Raw genomic sequence first — 17,883 nt, 5'->3', positions numbered from 1 at the left:
GCCAAAACCATCCTGGGCAACTTACAGCCAGAAAGGCATTCTCCTTCCCTTGCCAAGGAATAAGCAAATCTGAAGGATGGAAACCCAGAAACTAGGATCTATTGGGGTCTGTTCACTCTGGTAGATGACATTACATTTATGGATAGGAGCCTGATTCCATCATGATATCCAGTTGGCCCATGTATCACAGGACTGAAATAAGATGAGGTGACTCTCAAAACAGGCAAGGAAATATTAAAGAAGAAAAACAAATCACCCTCAATCTCCAAAGGAACACAATTGAATTCATCTGCCTATGCCTCTCTGTTGCAGTGAGCCCCAGAGACATCTGTACTATGTGGCAGTAGTCTGGGAAGAGGAAAGGGGCGGGAATGGAAGGGAAAAGCCATTGCCAATATCATAATAGTAAATATCTAGACTCAACTAAGCAGACACAGGTGAAACAAATCAACATATTCAAAATGCCACTAAACCTTAAATGTCTGGATATCTCACCGTGGGCTGGAAAATACATTATGCAGAAACAAGATGCCAAGAAGTGATAATGAAATAAAGGAGACTTTCTTTCTGAAATGTCTCCTTTTATTCCCAAGCCAACTCCAGAAGGACACTCAGCAGCATTTTGGAGTTAGTCACCGGAAAAGAGTTAATTTAGGGCTCAAGCCACTGTATCCAGATGACAGAAAATCTCTGCAATCCAGCAGATAAAAATACCTTTCCCTTCTTTTCAGGATGCCATTTATATAAGTTGATAGTCTTACATGGACGGATGCTTCTGCAAACAGATTTTCAACTTGGCATTGGTAGGTGCTGAGAAGAAAAGAAGGGCTGCCTTCTTTACATTATAGAATTCTAGAGTTTCTCGAATAGACACTTAGGTTCCAATCTGACGAACAGGCTTTCCAAGTGTGACTGAACACACATGGGGAAAAACTGAATCTCCTTCATTTTACATGGGAGGAAGCAAAGGCCCCAAAGAGTATGTGCTTTGAGCTGCTTTCCTCTTCTTCATCCTAGGGCTATCATTGGTGAGTACTTCCTCTGGCTGTGATTACAAAACCTACTGGCCCCACTCATGAAGAGCTGGTGTAGGGGGTAGAGAAATACACCTGCCTTGAATCCATCTGGGTCACAGCAAGTGTAGTTTGTGGAGACTATCACCTCAGCTTCTGGAGTTGAATGACTTGGGTTCAAATACCAGCTCTGCCACTTGTGAATGCCATGACTTTGGCCAACTCACCCACTCTTTTGCCTTGAGTTTCAGCTGCACAAAATGAGCTAAGAATGGTCTCTCTCTCATGGACTGATCAGAGGCTTTCAAGAGCTAGTAAATTTTTTTTTTAAAAGTCCAAATGTACTGTAACCCACCATTCCTCCCCTGGCAGGTGTATGTTGTTAGTCTGGGCTGGGATAGGCAATGAAAACTACCCTAAAGCCCCAAGAGCTGAAAAATGGGAATTTTCAGCCTTTTCTCTAAGACATACATTGAAAGGGAACTTCCCAAGTTTCAATGATCTTGGCTTTCATTGTATGTTTCTAGTACAGTCTGCTTCTGCCGTGGGTCACTCCAACATGTCCTTTTGCTCTAAAGCCATGTTATCTGGTTAGCTTTTGGCTGTTTTTGACCAAACCCTGGAAAGGTTTGGTTTGAAATAGATTCTCCCTTTGCTCCTCTACTCCAGCAATTCTCTCGCCTCCCATGGAAGGCGTATCTGTGGCATTCTAAACCCTGCAACAGATCTTGGACAGTGATTTCCTCTTTATGCTCTCACTTCTTCTGCTGTGCCTCCTTTGGTCTGGCTTGCACTCTAGGCTGGTGCCTAGAGGTTGTGCAAGACATTATACACACAACATAGAAGCAAAAACTCACAGCAAGAATAAGGCTATTTGGTAATACCCTATTTTCCCAAGAGGAAACTTCATTGAAAAGGTGAGAGAACTTGAAAATTGTTTGCTGGGATGAAGATTGTTGTGGTGTAGCAAATTAAGCCTCCACTTGGGATGCTCACATGCCATATTATAGTGTTTGACTTGAGTCCTGGCTGCTCTGTTTTCCGTCTAGTTTCTTGCTGATGCACCGGGGAAGTAGCAAATGATGACTCAAGCGCTTGAGTCTCTGACAAATTATGAAAGATCAAGATGGAGTTTCTGGTTCCAGGCTTCATCCTGATTCAGCTCTGAGGATTGCAGCCATTTGGCCAATGAATCAGAAAATGAAGGATTTCTCTCCCTTGTCACAATGCGTTTCAAATAAACAATTAACATTTTCTCTTTTTCTTTTTTAAAGGAAAGAATTAAGTGATGGTTGGACAGTCATTTACTTGATTTCAGTGCTATTTTGAATGTTAGTGTCCCTGCTTCAACCCTATACTGAAATCTATGAACTAACAGATACGTTGGGAATCCTTGGTGACTACTTTCTGGTATGCAAGAAAAGTAAAGGATGAAGAATTTACTTGGAAGCACATCATGAAGTACTTTAGGCAGTGAGCTATGTGCACTCCCAGAGGCAGCTCCTGTCATAGCTACAAATAAGGATTTGGTTGAATTTGACAGGAGACATTTAAATGCGTGTTGACAACCTTATCCTCTGTCCAGTGAAAATTCTCAATAGCGTCATTCTTAATAGAAAACAAATTCTGTAGATAAATTTGAATAATCCAAGTATAATCTCAATATCTTACTGGTCCATTTTCAATCACTAATTTCCCAGGTTAGCGTGTGAACCTGGTGGGAAACATAGTTGCTACCAAAACCAAGAACTGAGGGGCCAGAAATCATTTTTACATAGAAAAGAACCTTTTCCTCTTTGTTTTTAAAAGCAAGGAATGTTGGCTCCCTATGTCATATATCTTTAAGGACATGACCCAGGGGGCCTGATACTTTGGCGTGAAACATGTTTTCCATTGTCAGTAAGGTCATGGTGTCCACAATGTCACTGCCACACTTTTAATATTCTAGGTGTTGTGTTTTATTGACCACCAAGAAACACAACAATACTAACAGTTAATATTTACTGACAAGTGACTGTGAACTAAGCACAACTAAGTCCCCAAACACCCTAGAAAATGTGGTAACAGTCTGTATTGTACAGATGAGAAAACTCAGGTTCTCCTACAGTACATACATCATAGGGTGGCATAAAATTCAGTTAAGGAAATAACCACCTGAGAGTACAGTACATTGCAGGCATAGATATGATGTCTGAAAGCACAGACCTCAGTGTTAGGTGGCGCAGTTTCAAATCGTATTTTACCACTTGGAAACAGTGTGAGCTGGTGCGAATTACTTAACCTTTCTCCTAACTTTCCAATCTGTAAAACACAGACCCCAACAGTTGCTTTCTAGGGCTGTTTCTTAGATCGCAAGTTAAGATGCTGAGTAAATGGAAACCTCCAGCAGCATCTGGAAACCTCATTTTGGACCTCCCTCTGAAAGACAGTGTGTGCTGGATCTCAGTTTCCTTATTTGCATTGGATGACACCATTCAACAAGTTAGCAGATGAAAAAGAAAAGTTTCAGATGGTAATTCTGATTCAAAAAATGTGACTACCATTAATTATTTTTTCCTCATTCCTGTGCATATAGATGGTAAAGCATGTTAAGCTTTGCTTGCTGACTTGGTTGCTGAACTGAGCTTGGATGCATATAATTTTGGAAATGATTGTAAAGAGACATGAGCAGTCTGTATGTCAAGAAACATGTTCTTGATCTGGCAAAAGACCTCAAAGCTAGACCAATCCAAAAAAAAAATCTCTGATGTGGTCATTCCATTGCAGAATCCACTGTAAAACATACACACACACACAAAGGACATGACCAGTGAACATTTCCAGCTTCACTACAAACAGCCATCAGTCAGCAAATTTGCACATTCTAAGATTTTCATCATGATGAGAAATCAGACATGAATAAACCTAGTCAGGAATCTGCTGAAATGACTCTGGACCGCTAACGTCCTCCTGGTGAATGAACTGCTGAATGCTGTGAGTCAACCCTATACCATATTATTGCCCAAATCCCTACTGTAATGATTAATAGTGTTGACTGGGTTCGAAGTTTTATAGAGGAAAGACTAGCACCTTAACTTGGACCCAAAAGACATTGCCCAGCGGAGGAGGAGAGAGAGAATCATATGACTCTAACATCTTTCTTTGGGTCAAAACCAGAAAGTGGGGATGACATAGTTGAACAAGTTGGCTAAGTAGCAGAGATCCGACTTGTGCTACTAACACCCATACCCATGTGATCCACAGCCCAGGTGTGTCAGGTGAATCCCACGACCTCATGTTCCTCCTTTGCAAAATGGTGACAATGTCTCCATCTCTTCTCTTCAGGACTTTCCAGCATGTTCAAGTCCAATGTATGCAAAGGGTCTGTCACCTCACAGGTTCTAAAGTCTAAGTCATTTTAAAGAGCCAGTGGTGGCACACAAATCAGGCCAGGTACAAATAATAGGGCACAGAGGATACTGTGGTGGACTGAATGACACTTGCCCTACAAGACAAGACAAAAAAAATTCTATTTGTGTTTTTTTGTACTATATTGAAAGGCAAACAAAGCAGGACTCCACACTGTCTTTAGCCCATGAGTTACCAATTCAAGGTCCCTAACTATGATTTTGCATACCTTACTCATAAGAAATTGAGATATTGGTAGTAGGGAGATCACATGAATAAAGAAACCCATAGAGATGGTTCACTGTTTTGTTTCATTTTTCTTACTTAATTAAAGCCAGATATTATCTTCAGGCTTAGCTGAAGTTTGTATTTGTAGCGAGAGTGATCAAATTAATGATTGTAAAGACTTTTATATATGCCATAACGAACATACAACCTTGAGTGGTTTGGGGATTGCTGTTTTCAATGACTCTAAACAAGAAGCCATAAAATTGTCTGGACTGGCAGGTCTAATGTTTCAGTTTACAGAAAAGCAGTGTTTTTAATGACGTCTTCTGACAGCATATTTTGTGACCTTTTAAAAATAATGACTTCACGTGGTGAAAAAAAGGTTTTATAAAAATAAAAACATACAGTATTTATTTCTAATGAAATATGCTATATTGAGGCTTCTCTTTGTTCCAACATGTCATCATTTCTGCTATTGCCCTCTGGAATATTGAAGGGAACATGTTACAATAAAAGAAAAACTAGATTCAGTATCAGCTGATGTCAATCCCAGTCACAGCCCTACCAGCTTTTTACCGATGGTAGAGCTTTAGACAAACTACCGTGCTTCTTAGATCCTGCCTTTCCTCATTTATTAAGTGAACTTAGAAATAATCATTCAACTGACATCACAGGATTGCCAAACATCAAACAGCACCTGATTTTTGAAGTTCATTGACATGTACCATAGAAGCCGAAGGCCCTTTGTTTTCCTGCCACAGTCTTTCTTTTTTTTTTTTTCCTCTGAAACTTGCCAATAGTTCCTCTTCTGCAATTTTCTTCATCATCCTTCTACCCAGAGAACTGAAATTCCAGTGGCTTCCACTCAGAGTGCAAACTGGAGCAGTGTAGGGAGGTTATTTTGGGGTTTCCCTCTCTATTTGACTCACCTTACAGTCACAATCTGACCTCCATCTAGGACAACCCCATTCATTTGGGCAATGAAGATGGCAGCTACTGCTTCATAAAGGGCTGTACCATCCATGTTAATGGTTGCTCCAACAGGGAGGACAAATCTGGTGACACGCTTGTCAATCCCAAGATTTTCTTCCAGGCAACGAAAGGTGACAGGCAATGTTCCAGCACTAAACGACACAGAGAGAGAGAGAGTTATGTCCACTTTAGAGAAGTAGGACAAAGCACAAGCAGAAATGTTAATGCAGGTTTTGTTCTTTTGTTCCCATAAACCAATGTGACATACAAAAAAGTAGACTCTGGAGCCAAATTAAAAAAAAAATCAGTTTTATTAAGATGCTAATAGGCAACAGAATATTTTTGTTGGCTGCGAGCTTTGACTTGCATTCAGAGTTTCAAGTTTCTTTTTTTCTTTTGGCTGCTTTTTCCACCTTAGGTTAAATATTGTAGTATATCTGATTGTCCATGTTAATTGGGCTGTAAGAACAATTGTGCTAAAAAAGAATCACCTGGTAACAGTGAAATGAAATGAACAATGTCTAAATGACCTAGAATTTCATGCTAAAAATGCTGTTTATAACATTTGATTGCATGGATGGAGTCCAGTACCTAGGGATGGCCCTGCTGATGTTGGAGATGCTGAACAACCATCCCAAGCACCCATCCTGCAGCATGAAACACATTTTTAGCGACTCCCTGGAAAGCCTCAGAAACAGCCTTCCTTCAGGGTATGAGGTCATCACCCAAACATGAGCATGAGAATATGAGCATGTTCTCAGTAATAAGCAGACACAAAATGGCATAACTTCACTCTTACTCCTTGCAGGTGTGGAATAGTGATTAAAGACCACATGATGAGAATTCCTGACATACTCCTGCCTTCAAAAATAGGGGATCTGCAAGGACAAAGGTTTCTGGAAGCCAGAGTATTATTCCCATGCAGATAGCAGTGCATGGGAGGTTGGGTAGAGCTGCTTCAAAATCTATGCTCTGCAGAAAGAAATGCAGAACCCTCAAACAGCTAGGGCAGTGTTTTGTGGTCCATCATTCTGAGAAAACCTTAGTACACTGAGTCAGAAAACTTCTGATGCAGATAGCCTTTGCAGGTGTTTTCTCTCTTGTACTTCCAATTCCAGTCACAATTGCTATTTTTTACTGATTAGTTTTGAGGTACAACTAGGCTAGACACACATACTACATATTTCTAAACTCCTGAAACAGTAGAAAAAGATCATCAGCTAAAAAGATGCTCAACCAAATACAGATTTCAGGGCCTAAGAAACAAAGGAACTAAAAAACTGAGGATTCCTGGGCCCGGCTCAGTAGCCTAGTGGCTAAAGTCTTTGCCTTGCACATGCTGGGATCCCATAGGGGCACAGGTTCTAATCCCAGCTACCTTGATTCCCATCCAGCTGCTTGCTTGTGACCTGATAAAGCAATAAAGGATGGCCCAAAGACTTGGACCCTGCATCCATGTGGGAGACCTGGCTCCAGGTCATAGCTTAAGATCAGCTCAGCTGACTGTTTCAGCCACTTGGGGAGTGAATCAGCGATGGAGGATCTTAATGCCTCTCCTTCTGTCTGTATATCTGCCTTTCAAATAAAAATAAATAAATCTTTAAAAAATGGGGATTCCTATATCTCCCCCAATTCCTCCTGACAACTTAAAGGAGACATAGTCATTTTGCTAGAGCATTCTTTGAGGTTTCGGAGCAGAATACTGTGTTGTGTCTTCTTGATCTTAGAAGGGAAGATGAAATCACTGCTTGGGGATATCTTATTATGGAAATCTTATAAACCCAGGGAAAGATCTGGAATCTAGTTTTGGTCATGAGCAGGGGTTCTTTTGGAACCTGGCTGCTGACCCAGCTGTTTTCAGAAGTTAGTTGCCCCTTTATTCCTCTCACCGATGTTCCTTCCATCCCCTGGGATCTTTCTGATGCAACTGAGTCATGAGTTGGCAGCTGGTATTCTCAATCATAGGAATATGAGGACACTTCTGAAATCACTGCCATGTATTATATTTTTATTCCAGCAGGCATTTCTCTAAAATGCCACCAAGAGTCTACAGACTATTGAATGTATCTTCAAGAGTGATTGGAAAGACATGAAAATAGGGATGGGCTTTACACTTGTGCCTCAAAACCCTACAAAGACCCAACCCTTCTAAGCTGGATGAGAGAATGTCAAAGCTTTCCTGTGTGAACAGGCTGGCATCGTGATGTGGTTTTCTGGATGCAACTTCAAAGACCATATGATCATCTTCAAAGTTGCTAATAATAAGGTCAGATACTTGAGATTCTTCTTGTTTTTCCTGATCAGTTGTCAACAGGCTCATGCCAAGGCTTGGTTGCCTTCTGTTTGTTTGAAAAACTTCACTGAAGGAGCCACTAACTTGATAACAGATGATTCTCCTACATTTGTAATCTTGTTTTCCAAAATTTAGATAGAGCGATATTTATGACAGAATTTTCCAAATCAGGGGTGGAATGTTAATTGAATAATATTCTGTGGAACCCATTTAAATTAACATGATCCTATCTTTAGCAAATTAGATCTGCAAATTAATAGCATGCATTTATCTGAAACACATCTCATTTCCAGTATGTCTCTTTATCAGCAAAAAAGGTTCACCTGAAGTCTCAAAAGTTCCTAGAAAGATCCAGACTTTTAAAGCATTTTACCTTTTCAAGATTTTTAATAAAATGTGAAAAACGTTTTCCTCAAAGTTTGCAGTGTGAAGGTTTGAGAAATAGTAAGCGGCAAAACGGGAGGGAGGGAAGAAAGGAGAAGGTGGTTTCTTATGTTCTCTACCTGGAAGCAGTACCCAGGGCAGTGATCCACGCTTGGAAAATGCCAGCAAAAAAAGAGAAAGGGTTTTTCCTGGTCACTACAAAGTAAATCAAAGGGAGGAAGATGCCACCATGGATGATGAGGCCCACAATCACTGTTATCATGTACATCCCCAGTTGCCTAGCAACCACTTCTAAGTCCTTTATTGCAATGATCTTCCCACAAATTAGGCACGCGATACCCAGGGGAGAGTACCTGAAAAACACAAAAAAACAAAACAAAACAGTGTTGAAGAGATTATGATGGGGCTCAAGATTTAAACTCGGGCCCTCCTACATACCATGCGGAAAATGCTTTCCAGAGTTTTACTGAGAAAGGGCCTTGAGAGTCAATAGATACTGTACTTTTCCCCCCTGAGGACGAACTGCCTTAACAGAAATGTGTTTCACACATCTGGTGGTACCTGCTCTGATTGAAGCTCAAACGCAAACATTGTTAATGTGAGTTTTAGTGATACAGAAACCGGTTTGACCATCACCATCATCTGAATAACCTACAAATTAGAATTTGAGAGGCCAACATTGTAGCACAGTGCGTTAAGTTGCTGCTTTGATACTGGCATCTTATATCAAAGTGTTGACTCAAGTAGCAGCTGCTCCACTTCTGATCCAGTTTCCTTGTAATGCACCTGGGAAGACAGCAGAAGATGGCCCAAGGGTGTGGACTTCTCTCAATCGTGTGGAAGACCCAGATGGAATTTCTGGCTCCTGGATTCAAACTGGCCAAACTCTAGTTATGAAGGCATTTAAGAGAGTAAAACAGCAAATAGTGATTTCTCACTGTGCTTCTGCCTTTCCATTAAGTAAATATTAAAAAAAAAAAAGGTGACACAAATGTGTTTCCGTAAATCTTGTTAGACTTGTAAGATCTGTAGCTGCTTCCCAGAAATTTTAGAAATCTGTACATAACTTTTAAATTGCTAGGGAATCTAGAAATGTGGAGGTGTAAATGTTTGTTGTCTTCACATGTAAAGATTGAGAATATCTTAAAAGGGAAGTCAGAAGAGAGAACAATAATGAGAGTGAGTGGGAGTGAGGGAGGGTGGGCGTAGAAAGAGAAAGGGAAAGAGGCCAAAGCAAGAAAACCAGCGAGAAGTCCACTGGGAAACATGTGTTTTATTACCTTTAGGTTCGAAAGTATTTCTTTGCAGACTTAGTCTAACATTAACGCTAGTTACTATCCCATTGTGTTTCAAGCACTATGGGCAAGAGCTACACATTAATTGCCTCCCTTCAGTTTTACCACAACCCTAAAATCTAAGAGATCATTATTTCTGTTTCACAAACAAGGAAACAGAGGTTCAGAAACATTAAATACCGAAGTCAAGACCACAAAAAAAAAGGAAGTAAAAGAATGACTTAAGGTCCCTGAAATTCCACAGCAGAGGGGTTCCCCCACCACACCAAACCACATCCCTTAGGTGAGCAATCTCAGCTCAGGAGATCAGCAGGCAACCACCAGACACTGGTCCACCCTAAACAAATGTGCTTCATATCTCTATCTTATTGTTACTGTATGAGAGCTTGGAAACTATTTTTGTCTTTATTTTGGAGGGAAACTAATTGTTTTCTATCTTCAGTGTATTCTTGCCATGTTTGGCAATACCCTGTTCTAAATTATCCAGCCTGGACATGGATTTGTTCAGTTTGTGATGGTTTCTAACTGAAAAGAAAATAAGAGGATTGACATCTGATTAAGAGCTAGGAACATCTTTTCAAGAAAGATTGTGGGGAAAATGAAGCTCGCATTCTCCAGAGAGAGTAGGGAATCAAAGAGGTAGGACATCTGAGGTGAACTTTGATTTTTGTTTTCTGGTTTTTGTTTTCAGTCTTTATGCTTGCCTTTTTTTTTTCAATTGCCTGGACAAGTCATTTCCTAGATTAAAGTAAAAAAACAGAAACCAAACCAAACCAAAACAAACAAAGAACACCATGGGGTGAGGAGGGAACAGAGTTACCCAGGCAGCTCCATTTAGTCCTGCCACTTAGCAGCTGTATGACTTTGGTTAATGACTTATCCTCTGAACTGGTCTCCCCTGTTGCTCTAATGAAACACTTGGGGATGGGTAATTTGCAATGAAATGAGATCAAAGTTTCAGAGCCTAAAAATTCAAGATCAAGTGGCCTTACTGACTTAGCCTCTAGTGAGGACCTCACGGCCAACAGTGTCATAGTGGGAACATGTGTGAGAAGGATGACATGGCCAGACTGGAAGTCAAAAAAAAGGTAGGCTTGCCACCCCTTCTCATAGATGTTAACTCTCCAAAATCAGTGTTACTTCTTCTGGGGCAGTGCTCCCACTCAATAATCCAATCACCTCTCACCAGGCCCCACCACTTAGAGGTCTCACCCACACCTCACATTGACACACTGGCAACTAAGCTACTAGACCACATTCAGATCATAGTATTCCCATCCTACAAACATGAGCATCAAGGTCCAGAGAGGCTACCTCTAACTGTGAGGATGAAATTTTTGAACATGCATGTATGCCTGCCAGGGTCCGTGCAGTAGGTGTGAATGACACAAAGGTGTGAAGAGAACAGCTCCTTGCATGGCAGGGCCCAGGGAGCTTCCAGCTACTTGGCAGGGCCTAGCGGATTCATCTCTGACCACCTTGACGCAGTTTTCACTCCCTTTCGCATGGGCACTCAACCACCCCACTAAGAATTTTGTATTGAGGCATTGTCTGCCCCTGTGAGATGGCTTTTACAACCAACATGAGCTTAAGAGTTGTTACTGATAATGTCCTGGTGAGTGGGCCTTTAACTGCACACAGGAGTACAATCAAGCCCATGCTGTTTCCAGACACCTTATTGTGTACCTACCCATTGCCATAAAATCTGGCCTGAACATTTAGCATGCTTCCTGGGAAATGGCTTGATAAGAATTTTACAAACTAATGGAAATGATGGGAGTATGGGTTAAAACTGCCATGACAAAAAATATAGCTACTGGGACCCTAAAGGCTATCGTGTTACTGGGACCCTAAAGGCTATCCTGCTAAAGCAAAAAATATAGTTACTGTGACCTTAAGGGTTAGCCTGTCCTTGCAACTCTTTAGAACATAGAAAATGTAGTTGCTTTAGCTGCTTTCATAATTTCTAACTAGAGGAAATATAGGCTGATTTCACTAACTTCATAAAGATATACTTTTGATTATTGTTTGATCACTTATGAGGTTGTAGAACCTGCAGCTGTAGAGGAACTTAATGTTTGAAACCTTTTGTCTCAGATCTTTGTTTTTTTCTCTTTTGATGTATTCCTCACATTAAGTGATGGTTAAGTTGTAGAATAAGAATTGTAGCAAGAGTGTATTACTGAATAAGATGTGTTGCCTACGAGAAATTCTTGGCTGCAATGTTGGAATGGATAATGCCCTGTCTTAAGGTGAAACAATTTGTAGAATTGTCTTTGGAAACACTTACTTGTCCATTGTAGAATTGAAACTTAAATGGAGTAAACTTGGCTCATTGCTAATTACAATTCTTTCCGCCGTTATAACTCTTGCTTTACTTGTTCAGTTAACAAACTGTGTGAGCTTGCTGACCTAATGGCCTTTAGTACCAATGGCCCGTAATCCCCATAGACCAAGACCCCAGACTTACTAACCCATACATAATTCAAGGTAGGGGCCTGGTTGTCACAGGTGGCGCCAAGGTTAGAGCCCAGACCTGAGGAGAGCGGATGAAGACTGGCAAACCAAGATAAGCAAGGAATGTGGGATCCATCCTCAATCATTTCTCAGGAAGTTGTAAATTGTGCCCCCTGAAGCTATGTCAAAATGCCCCTAAAAGAAAACCTTGTACTGCTTCTGCATAAATAAAGCGGACAGCTTTCTCGCAATGTCCACAATCATCAAGGAATCCTAGTGGTCCGTCTCTCCTTTCTTTCTCTCTTCTTTCTACGCCTATCTCACGCACCCTTCCCGAGCTCCGAACTCTCGGCTGGAGCTGGACTCCGGCATATGCCCATTTCTATTAGTGCCTTTCTCGCTGACTCCCAACAGAAGAAATCCCTCAGGGGTCCTATTGTCGCATATGTTCTCACATCATCAAGACTTAATGAGTCAACTCTGAGATACTGAGGTTTTGCAAAATATTTCACATGCTCCTCAGTGCCAGATTTTTTTAATGGCAAACCTTATCTTGAAAGAATCGATTTGTCACAGACACTACCGAGTTAATATACCCGCATAGTTACTCACTTCCCTGGTGAGCCGCTGGCCTGAACATCCACTGCTCCTTTCCCTTGTGTGTGGGCTGGCCATGTCTGACGGCTGCTTCTCTAGACATTTGGAAGTCTGCGACAAACCTATCATGCCATTCAACCCTTGCTTTCCCACTGTGTTCTCCTGGTGCCCAGCTTATACCACCCCTTAACCCAGCAGAGCAGTCTCAGGGACTAATACTTTGTTTCTGAGATTGTAAATAACTGAACATCACACATCTTTCTATAAAACCAAGAACCATTTATCTTCATAAGCCACGAGATCAGTTCTTTCCCAAGTCCCAATCACTCCCAAGCTGTCCAAAACATAAACACAGATCATTTTTGGTTATCATTCAAGTTCTACTCTTTTATAGGGCAAGCAATTTGGAGAATCAAAGAAAGTGTTTTCACAATTCTTTGCCAAGGAGAACTAACTACAGAGACTCTCTGGAGAAAGTCTTTGTGACAGAGCCAAATGGATTCAAGAGAAGTCAGTTTAGGTTTAGTCCTGAACACTCTGCTAGCTGGAAAAATGCTTGAATTTCCATTGCAAATGCAGAATGTTAGTCAAAGGAAGTAGGTGGAGTGTTTGGGTTACTAAGCATGGTCAGCAAGAACCCTGGTTATCACAACCACTCCCAGGACTAGTGTGAGCATTAGTTAAGAAAGAGCTATCATTCTATGATGTCCTTTATAGTCATATTTCCTGTTCCTCTTTTTAAAACATGTAACTTGAATTTCCATCTAATTTGAGACTTCTGAGTTTCTGGGTTTCCACATCAATGAGTTTCTTTTTTAAAAAGATGGCATTCCATGGAAAAAGAAGACAAATGCTCAGGGTCCGAGGTCATAATCAAAGCCACACACCAAAGCACATCTGGAGGCTGAGAGCTCCGTTGAAAGTTCCAAAGCTAGATGATGCCCAGGAATTGGTGGACTCGTTTCTAAATTAGAAGGCCATGGTTGATAGATCCAGGGGAGGGAACTGCTCAGAGGCAGCATGTTCTCAGCTCTCTGCACTAGTTTCAAGCCCACTGACTTCATTCTGGGACTGACGTGTTGAAATCTAATTGTCTGACAAGCTTCTACTCACCTTGAAGATCAGTCTTAATGCACTAAGGGTCCCATTCATATGCCCCTCATGAGATGCTCACCCCTCCACAAGCATAGGCTAATCTACAGCATTGAACCTAACTAGAGCTTAATCAGGATTTCTGCGAATCAAAACTTACTTGCATCACAATTACCCATCTGTCAGTCTACCGTAAATGGAGATTCCCTGATTCATGGGGACCTACACGGTCAGATTATAGATTTCTAAAATTTTATTTCTCAATATTGTTTATGTAGTTGAGAGGGATGTACACCACATGGGCCTCCAGTTAGGGTGGGGAGGATCAGGCATGGAGGAAGGTGGGTAGAACAATTGTTTCAGTTTTTCTTTTCTCCTATGTCTCCAGGGGGTAGGGTGGGAGAGGAGGTTGGGGATAGAAGGAGAAACAAAGGGGTTGTTTCTTGCTGTCAAACTACTTTAGCACTGGGGGATGGTGAATGGTCATTTGATGTCATGGTAGAGACCTCCATGTGGAGAACGGTGCTCTGGGAGTGTTCCTGGAGTGGTTTTAATAGTTCTGAGACATCAATAGCTTCATTGCATCAGGGTTAAGAAAATCTTTCCAAGGTCTATTGGATGACCAAGTCCACTTTAACACACCCACAGACCCAGGAACATGCTGCAAAGCTTGGCCAAGGGAGTGATCCAACCTGTTCTGTTTTTCATCTTCTGACCAGGCACTTAGCATCTTCTGCTGGACTAGATGAGGTGGCTGTTATTGTTCTCTGTGTGCATCTGGCTATGCTGTCCACTGCACAAGCATCAACAACTGAGGAGGCCCAATCCTGATTTATGTACTCCAAAGCTGGATCATATCTGTGACTTTCCCTGTGACCAGGATTTGAGTTTAACAGTCTAGTTAGGGAGAGCCCCAAGAAATATCTTTTGGGGTAACTTCAAACTTGACTTGGGTATAGCAGCAGTGCAGGGTCACTGCACCAACAAATGCACATACCAGTAGACACAGCTGACTGGTTAGTTCTGTCTGCAGCCCCATCTCTCATGTGAACTCACAGTTGCTGCAGACTAGCCCAGCCCTGCCTTCCATAAGCCATCTTCACGCATATTAGCTGGTGCTACAACCTAGTCAGAGCAACTCCCAATAACCTCTGCCAGGCCATCCCCAGCCTGTTTTTGGTGTGCCATCTGTTCTGAATCTGAACGTCCCAAATTAATTGATTATTAGGTTAATAGACCAAAGATAAGGTGGGGGATTACATAGGTTAGCCAAGGAGTAGATGTATTTTTTCAGTTGCTAATGAGAGTTTTGTTCCTGGAAATACTGGTTCAGAAACATCAAAATTACATGAAGAACGTATTCACAATATAAATGCCTTGCAAGATTAACAAAAAGGAAAAATGTTTTTGAAGAAATGAAAATAAAAACAAAAATATCAAAATCCAAGAGATGTAGCAAAAACAGTATTGAAAGGGAAATTCATAACATCAGGTGCTTACAAAACCTTGAAATCCCTCAGATAAATGATCTAATAATGCACCTCAAGGAGCTATTCAAAAAGAAAAAATGGATAGATTTCAAGACATGCTAAAAATCACAAAAAAGAATAAATGGAATTAACATTTAAAAACTACAGTTTGGAACAAAAAAGAGCCATTTATTTAAGATGAGTAGAACAAACTCTTATTCAGACTAGCAAAGAAGAGCAAGAGAGAAAAAACAAGTAAAATTAGAGATAAAATAGAAAATTTGCAACAGCATGAAGAAAAATAGCATGCTACTGAATGACCAATGTGTCCCTGAAGAAATAAAAAACAAAAACCTTCCTGAAGAAAACAATACTACTGTATGACATATGTGTCACTGAAAGGAAAAACTATTCTTGTCATGTTTGAGCAAGTGTCATTGCTTACTTTTTTCTTTAACATTAGGGATGGACAATTAGCTGGAGGGAGAATTGGGAAGCTAAAGAAACATTTACCTCTTAGTTTAGGTTTTTATGGGATAGACTATGGGAAGTTATGCTATCTAGGTTTTTCAGATTTTGAAGAAAATCATTTTGAATAACTTAGCAAAAAATGAGGATATGGAAAGTTATGTGAAAACTAAGAGATTTTCAGGTTTCTTAAGCCATGAACATGGAGATGCAACAGATACGGATTGAATTGATGTCAATAATGATAATGACAAAATGGCTGTAACACTAGTTAATATAAAGCACATTGATAGTAACCCCCATGATATGGCTTTTGTAGTCATCTCACTTTACAGATTGCGAGATCAGGCTTTGTATAAATTGTATTAGAAAGATGCTGAATTCAATGCAATCTGACATCAGACAGAAATTGGGTTAGGGGCTTTTTCTATGTAGTACTAAGAAGTCAGCTTCTGTACTTCAGCCTTGTCATATGGAAAATGAACTAACAAAAGTATCTATTTTCACTAGGTACTCCTGTAAGAAATAATAATGTTACCTAATATGTGCAAAGGAATTGAAATAATGTTAAGCACACTGTAGGAATCTGGTTAGTCTTGGTTATGTTTCAATACTAAAAATTATTTGCCAAATAATAAATTTAATACATGCATAGTCATTGAAATAATACTTTGATGTAACATTCTAATAATTCTAACAATATCACAAAAACTATAATTTAACAGTAATTATATTCATGATGTTATATCTTGATATTATTACTATTCTTACTACTACATGGAGAAAATTAAAAATATCCCAATTAATTGAGCTTTCAGGGGTCAGAGTGGCTGACTGCTTAATCTTCTCACACCTGTTATCAGCTGCTAGTGCTGGCGAGGTGGCTAAAAGCTGAAAGGAATGTGTGGAGTTGGCATCTCATGTTCCGTGACTCCCTTCTGACTGGGTGAGGTCACCACCAGTGGTTCAGAATCATTCCATAGATCTCATTCCTGTCTCACAGCAGTTCTTCATTTCCTAGGATATGATGCTAGGTCTTAGGAGTGGTCATTGCCACAAATGGGAAATTTTGTAATCCATACTGCTGCCCATCCCTACCAACCTACCAGATTTCCTAGAAGATTCTTTTTCCTACAAGGACTCATTCCTTTGAAATGATCAAGGATGAATTCTGTTGGCTTGGCCAAACCACTAACCTTTTTCAGCAGAACATAAGCAGTGTATTTAGAGCAGGGATGTTCACTCTGTTAAGAATTCTAGGAAACAAGGGTAGACCCTTATGTTTAATCCTTTTCTGCATCAGGTGTTAGTGTGTGTTAAGTACTCAATGCACTCCGGTAAGTCTGAAGGACTTGAATGCTTTTTACAGCATCATAATGTTGTGTTCAATGTTCACTCAAAGGAAGTACTCAGAAATACAGCATTGACCTGGGAAGTTGAAGAGCATTTCAATAATTCTTAAAAAAAAATCATCTTACTAACATACTTTCTGCATTATGAATGTGCAGCAAAGCAATGATGTCAACAAGTCGGGTCCATTAAATATAGTTCATGAAATCATGAGAAACATCTTGATTGGAAACTTTGGAGCCTTTAGCTATTCCGTCATTCCTGGAGCTTTATTAAGAATCGGCCACAATGACATCCCTACATGTGGTTCTAGGAAGATAAGAGTAAATGAAAATCATGTTTTTGTCCTGTGAAGAAGGAAGAGAAGCAATATGTAGCAGTGAAAAAGAAGTTGGAGTTTCAATGGAAGGTATCTATAGCGAGCGGGAAGATACCAAAGTAGTCTGAGCAGGAAAGTGGGGAAGGAGGAACGTGTTGAGATTGGGAATATACACCCCATAATTCTGCTGGAAAACAGAACACCAGTATGGTTGGTCTGAATGGTGTGATTTTTTTCTAGGCATGCATACAGGACCATCCTAGTGCTAAATGAAACAAATGCATGTGAAAAGCATCCTGTCTGATAGATGCAGGACACTAGAAGTTTCCAAGGACAGGAGTGGCACAGCTTCCCTGATGAAGTACTGGACATGCATGCCATAGGCTACTGTGCATTTCAGAGCCATTGAGGATGAATACACATGAACATGGATTAACGCATTCAAACAAGTTAAAAAAAAAACCCACACAGGCTTTTGAAATGAATATGAACTTTGGCTCTTCCTTTCCCTGGCAGTCTACACAAATAATCTTTCTATAAAATAGGAATAACACTTCAT

At 40.5% G+C, this 17,883-nt stretch overlaps 1 protein-coding gene across 1 annotated transcript in view; it reads right to left on the bottom strand.

The window, feature by feature from the left end:
• SLC1A2 (solute carrier family 1 member 2) overlaps positions 1–17,883 on the bottom strand; it is a 51,088-nt gene that overhangs the window by 17,725 nt on the left and 15,480 nt on the right. The window contains exons 6-7 of the mRNA XM_004585406.4: positions 8,397–8,630; positions 5,558–5,752 (exon numbers count right to left, since the gene is read on the bottom strand). Coding sequence (XP_004585463.2) covers positions 5,558–5,752; positions 8,397–8,630 — 429 coding nt within the window. The remainder of the gene's footprint in view (positions 1–5,557; positions 5,753–8,396; positions 8,631–17,883) is intronic.

The sequence above is a fragment of the Ochotona princeps genome, chromosome 4 (assembly GCF_030435755.1).
Source record: "Ochotona princeps isolate mOchPri1 chromosome 4, mOchPri1.hap1, whole genome shotgun sequence".
Classification (NCBI taxonomy): domain Eukaryota; kingdom Metazoa; phylum Chordata; class Mammalia; order Lagomorpha; family Ochotonidae; genus Ochotona; species Ochotona princeps.
Note: the sequence above shows the minus strand (reverse complement) of the source record. Positions and strands in the feature narration are given on the sequence as shown.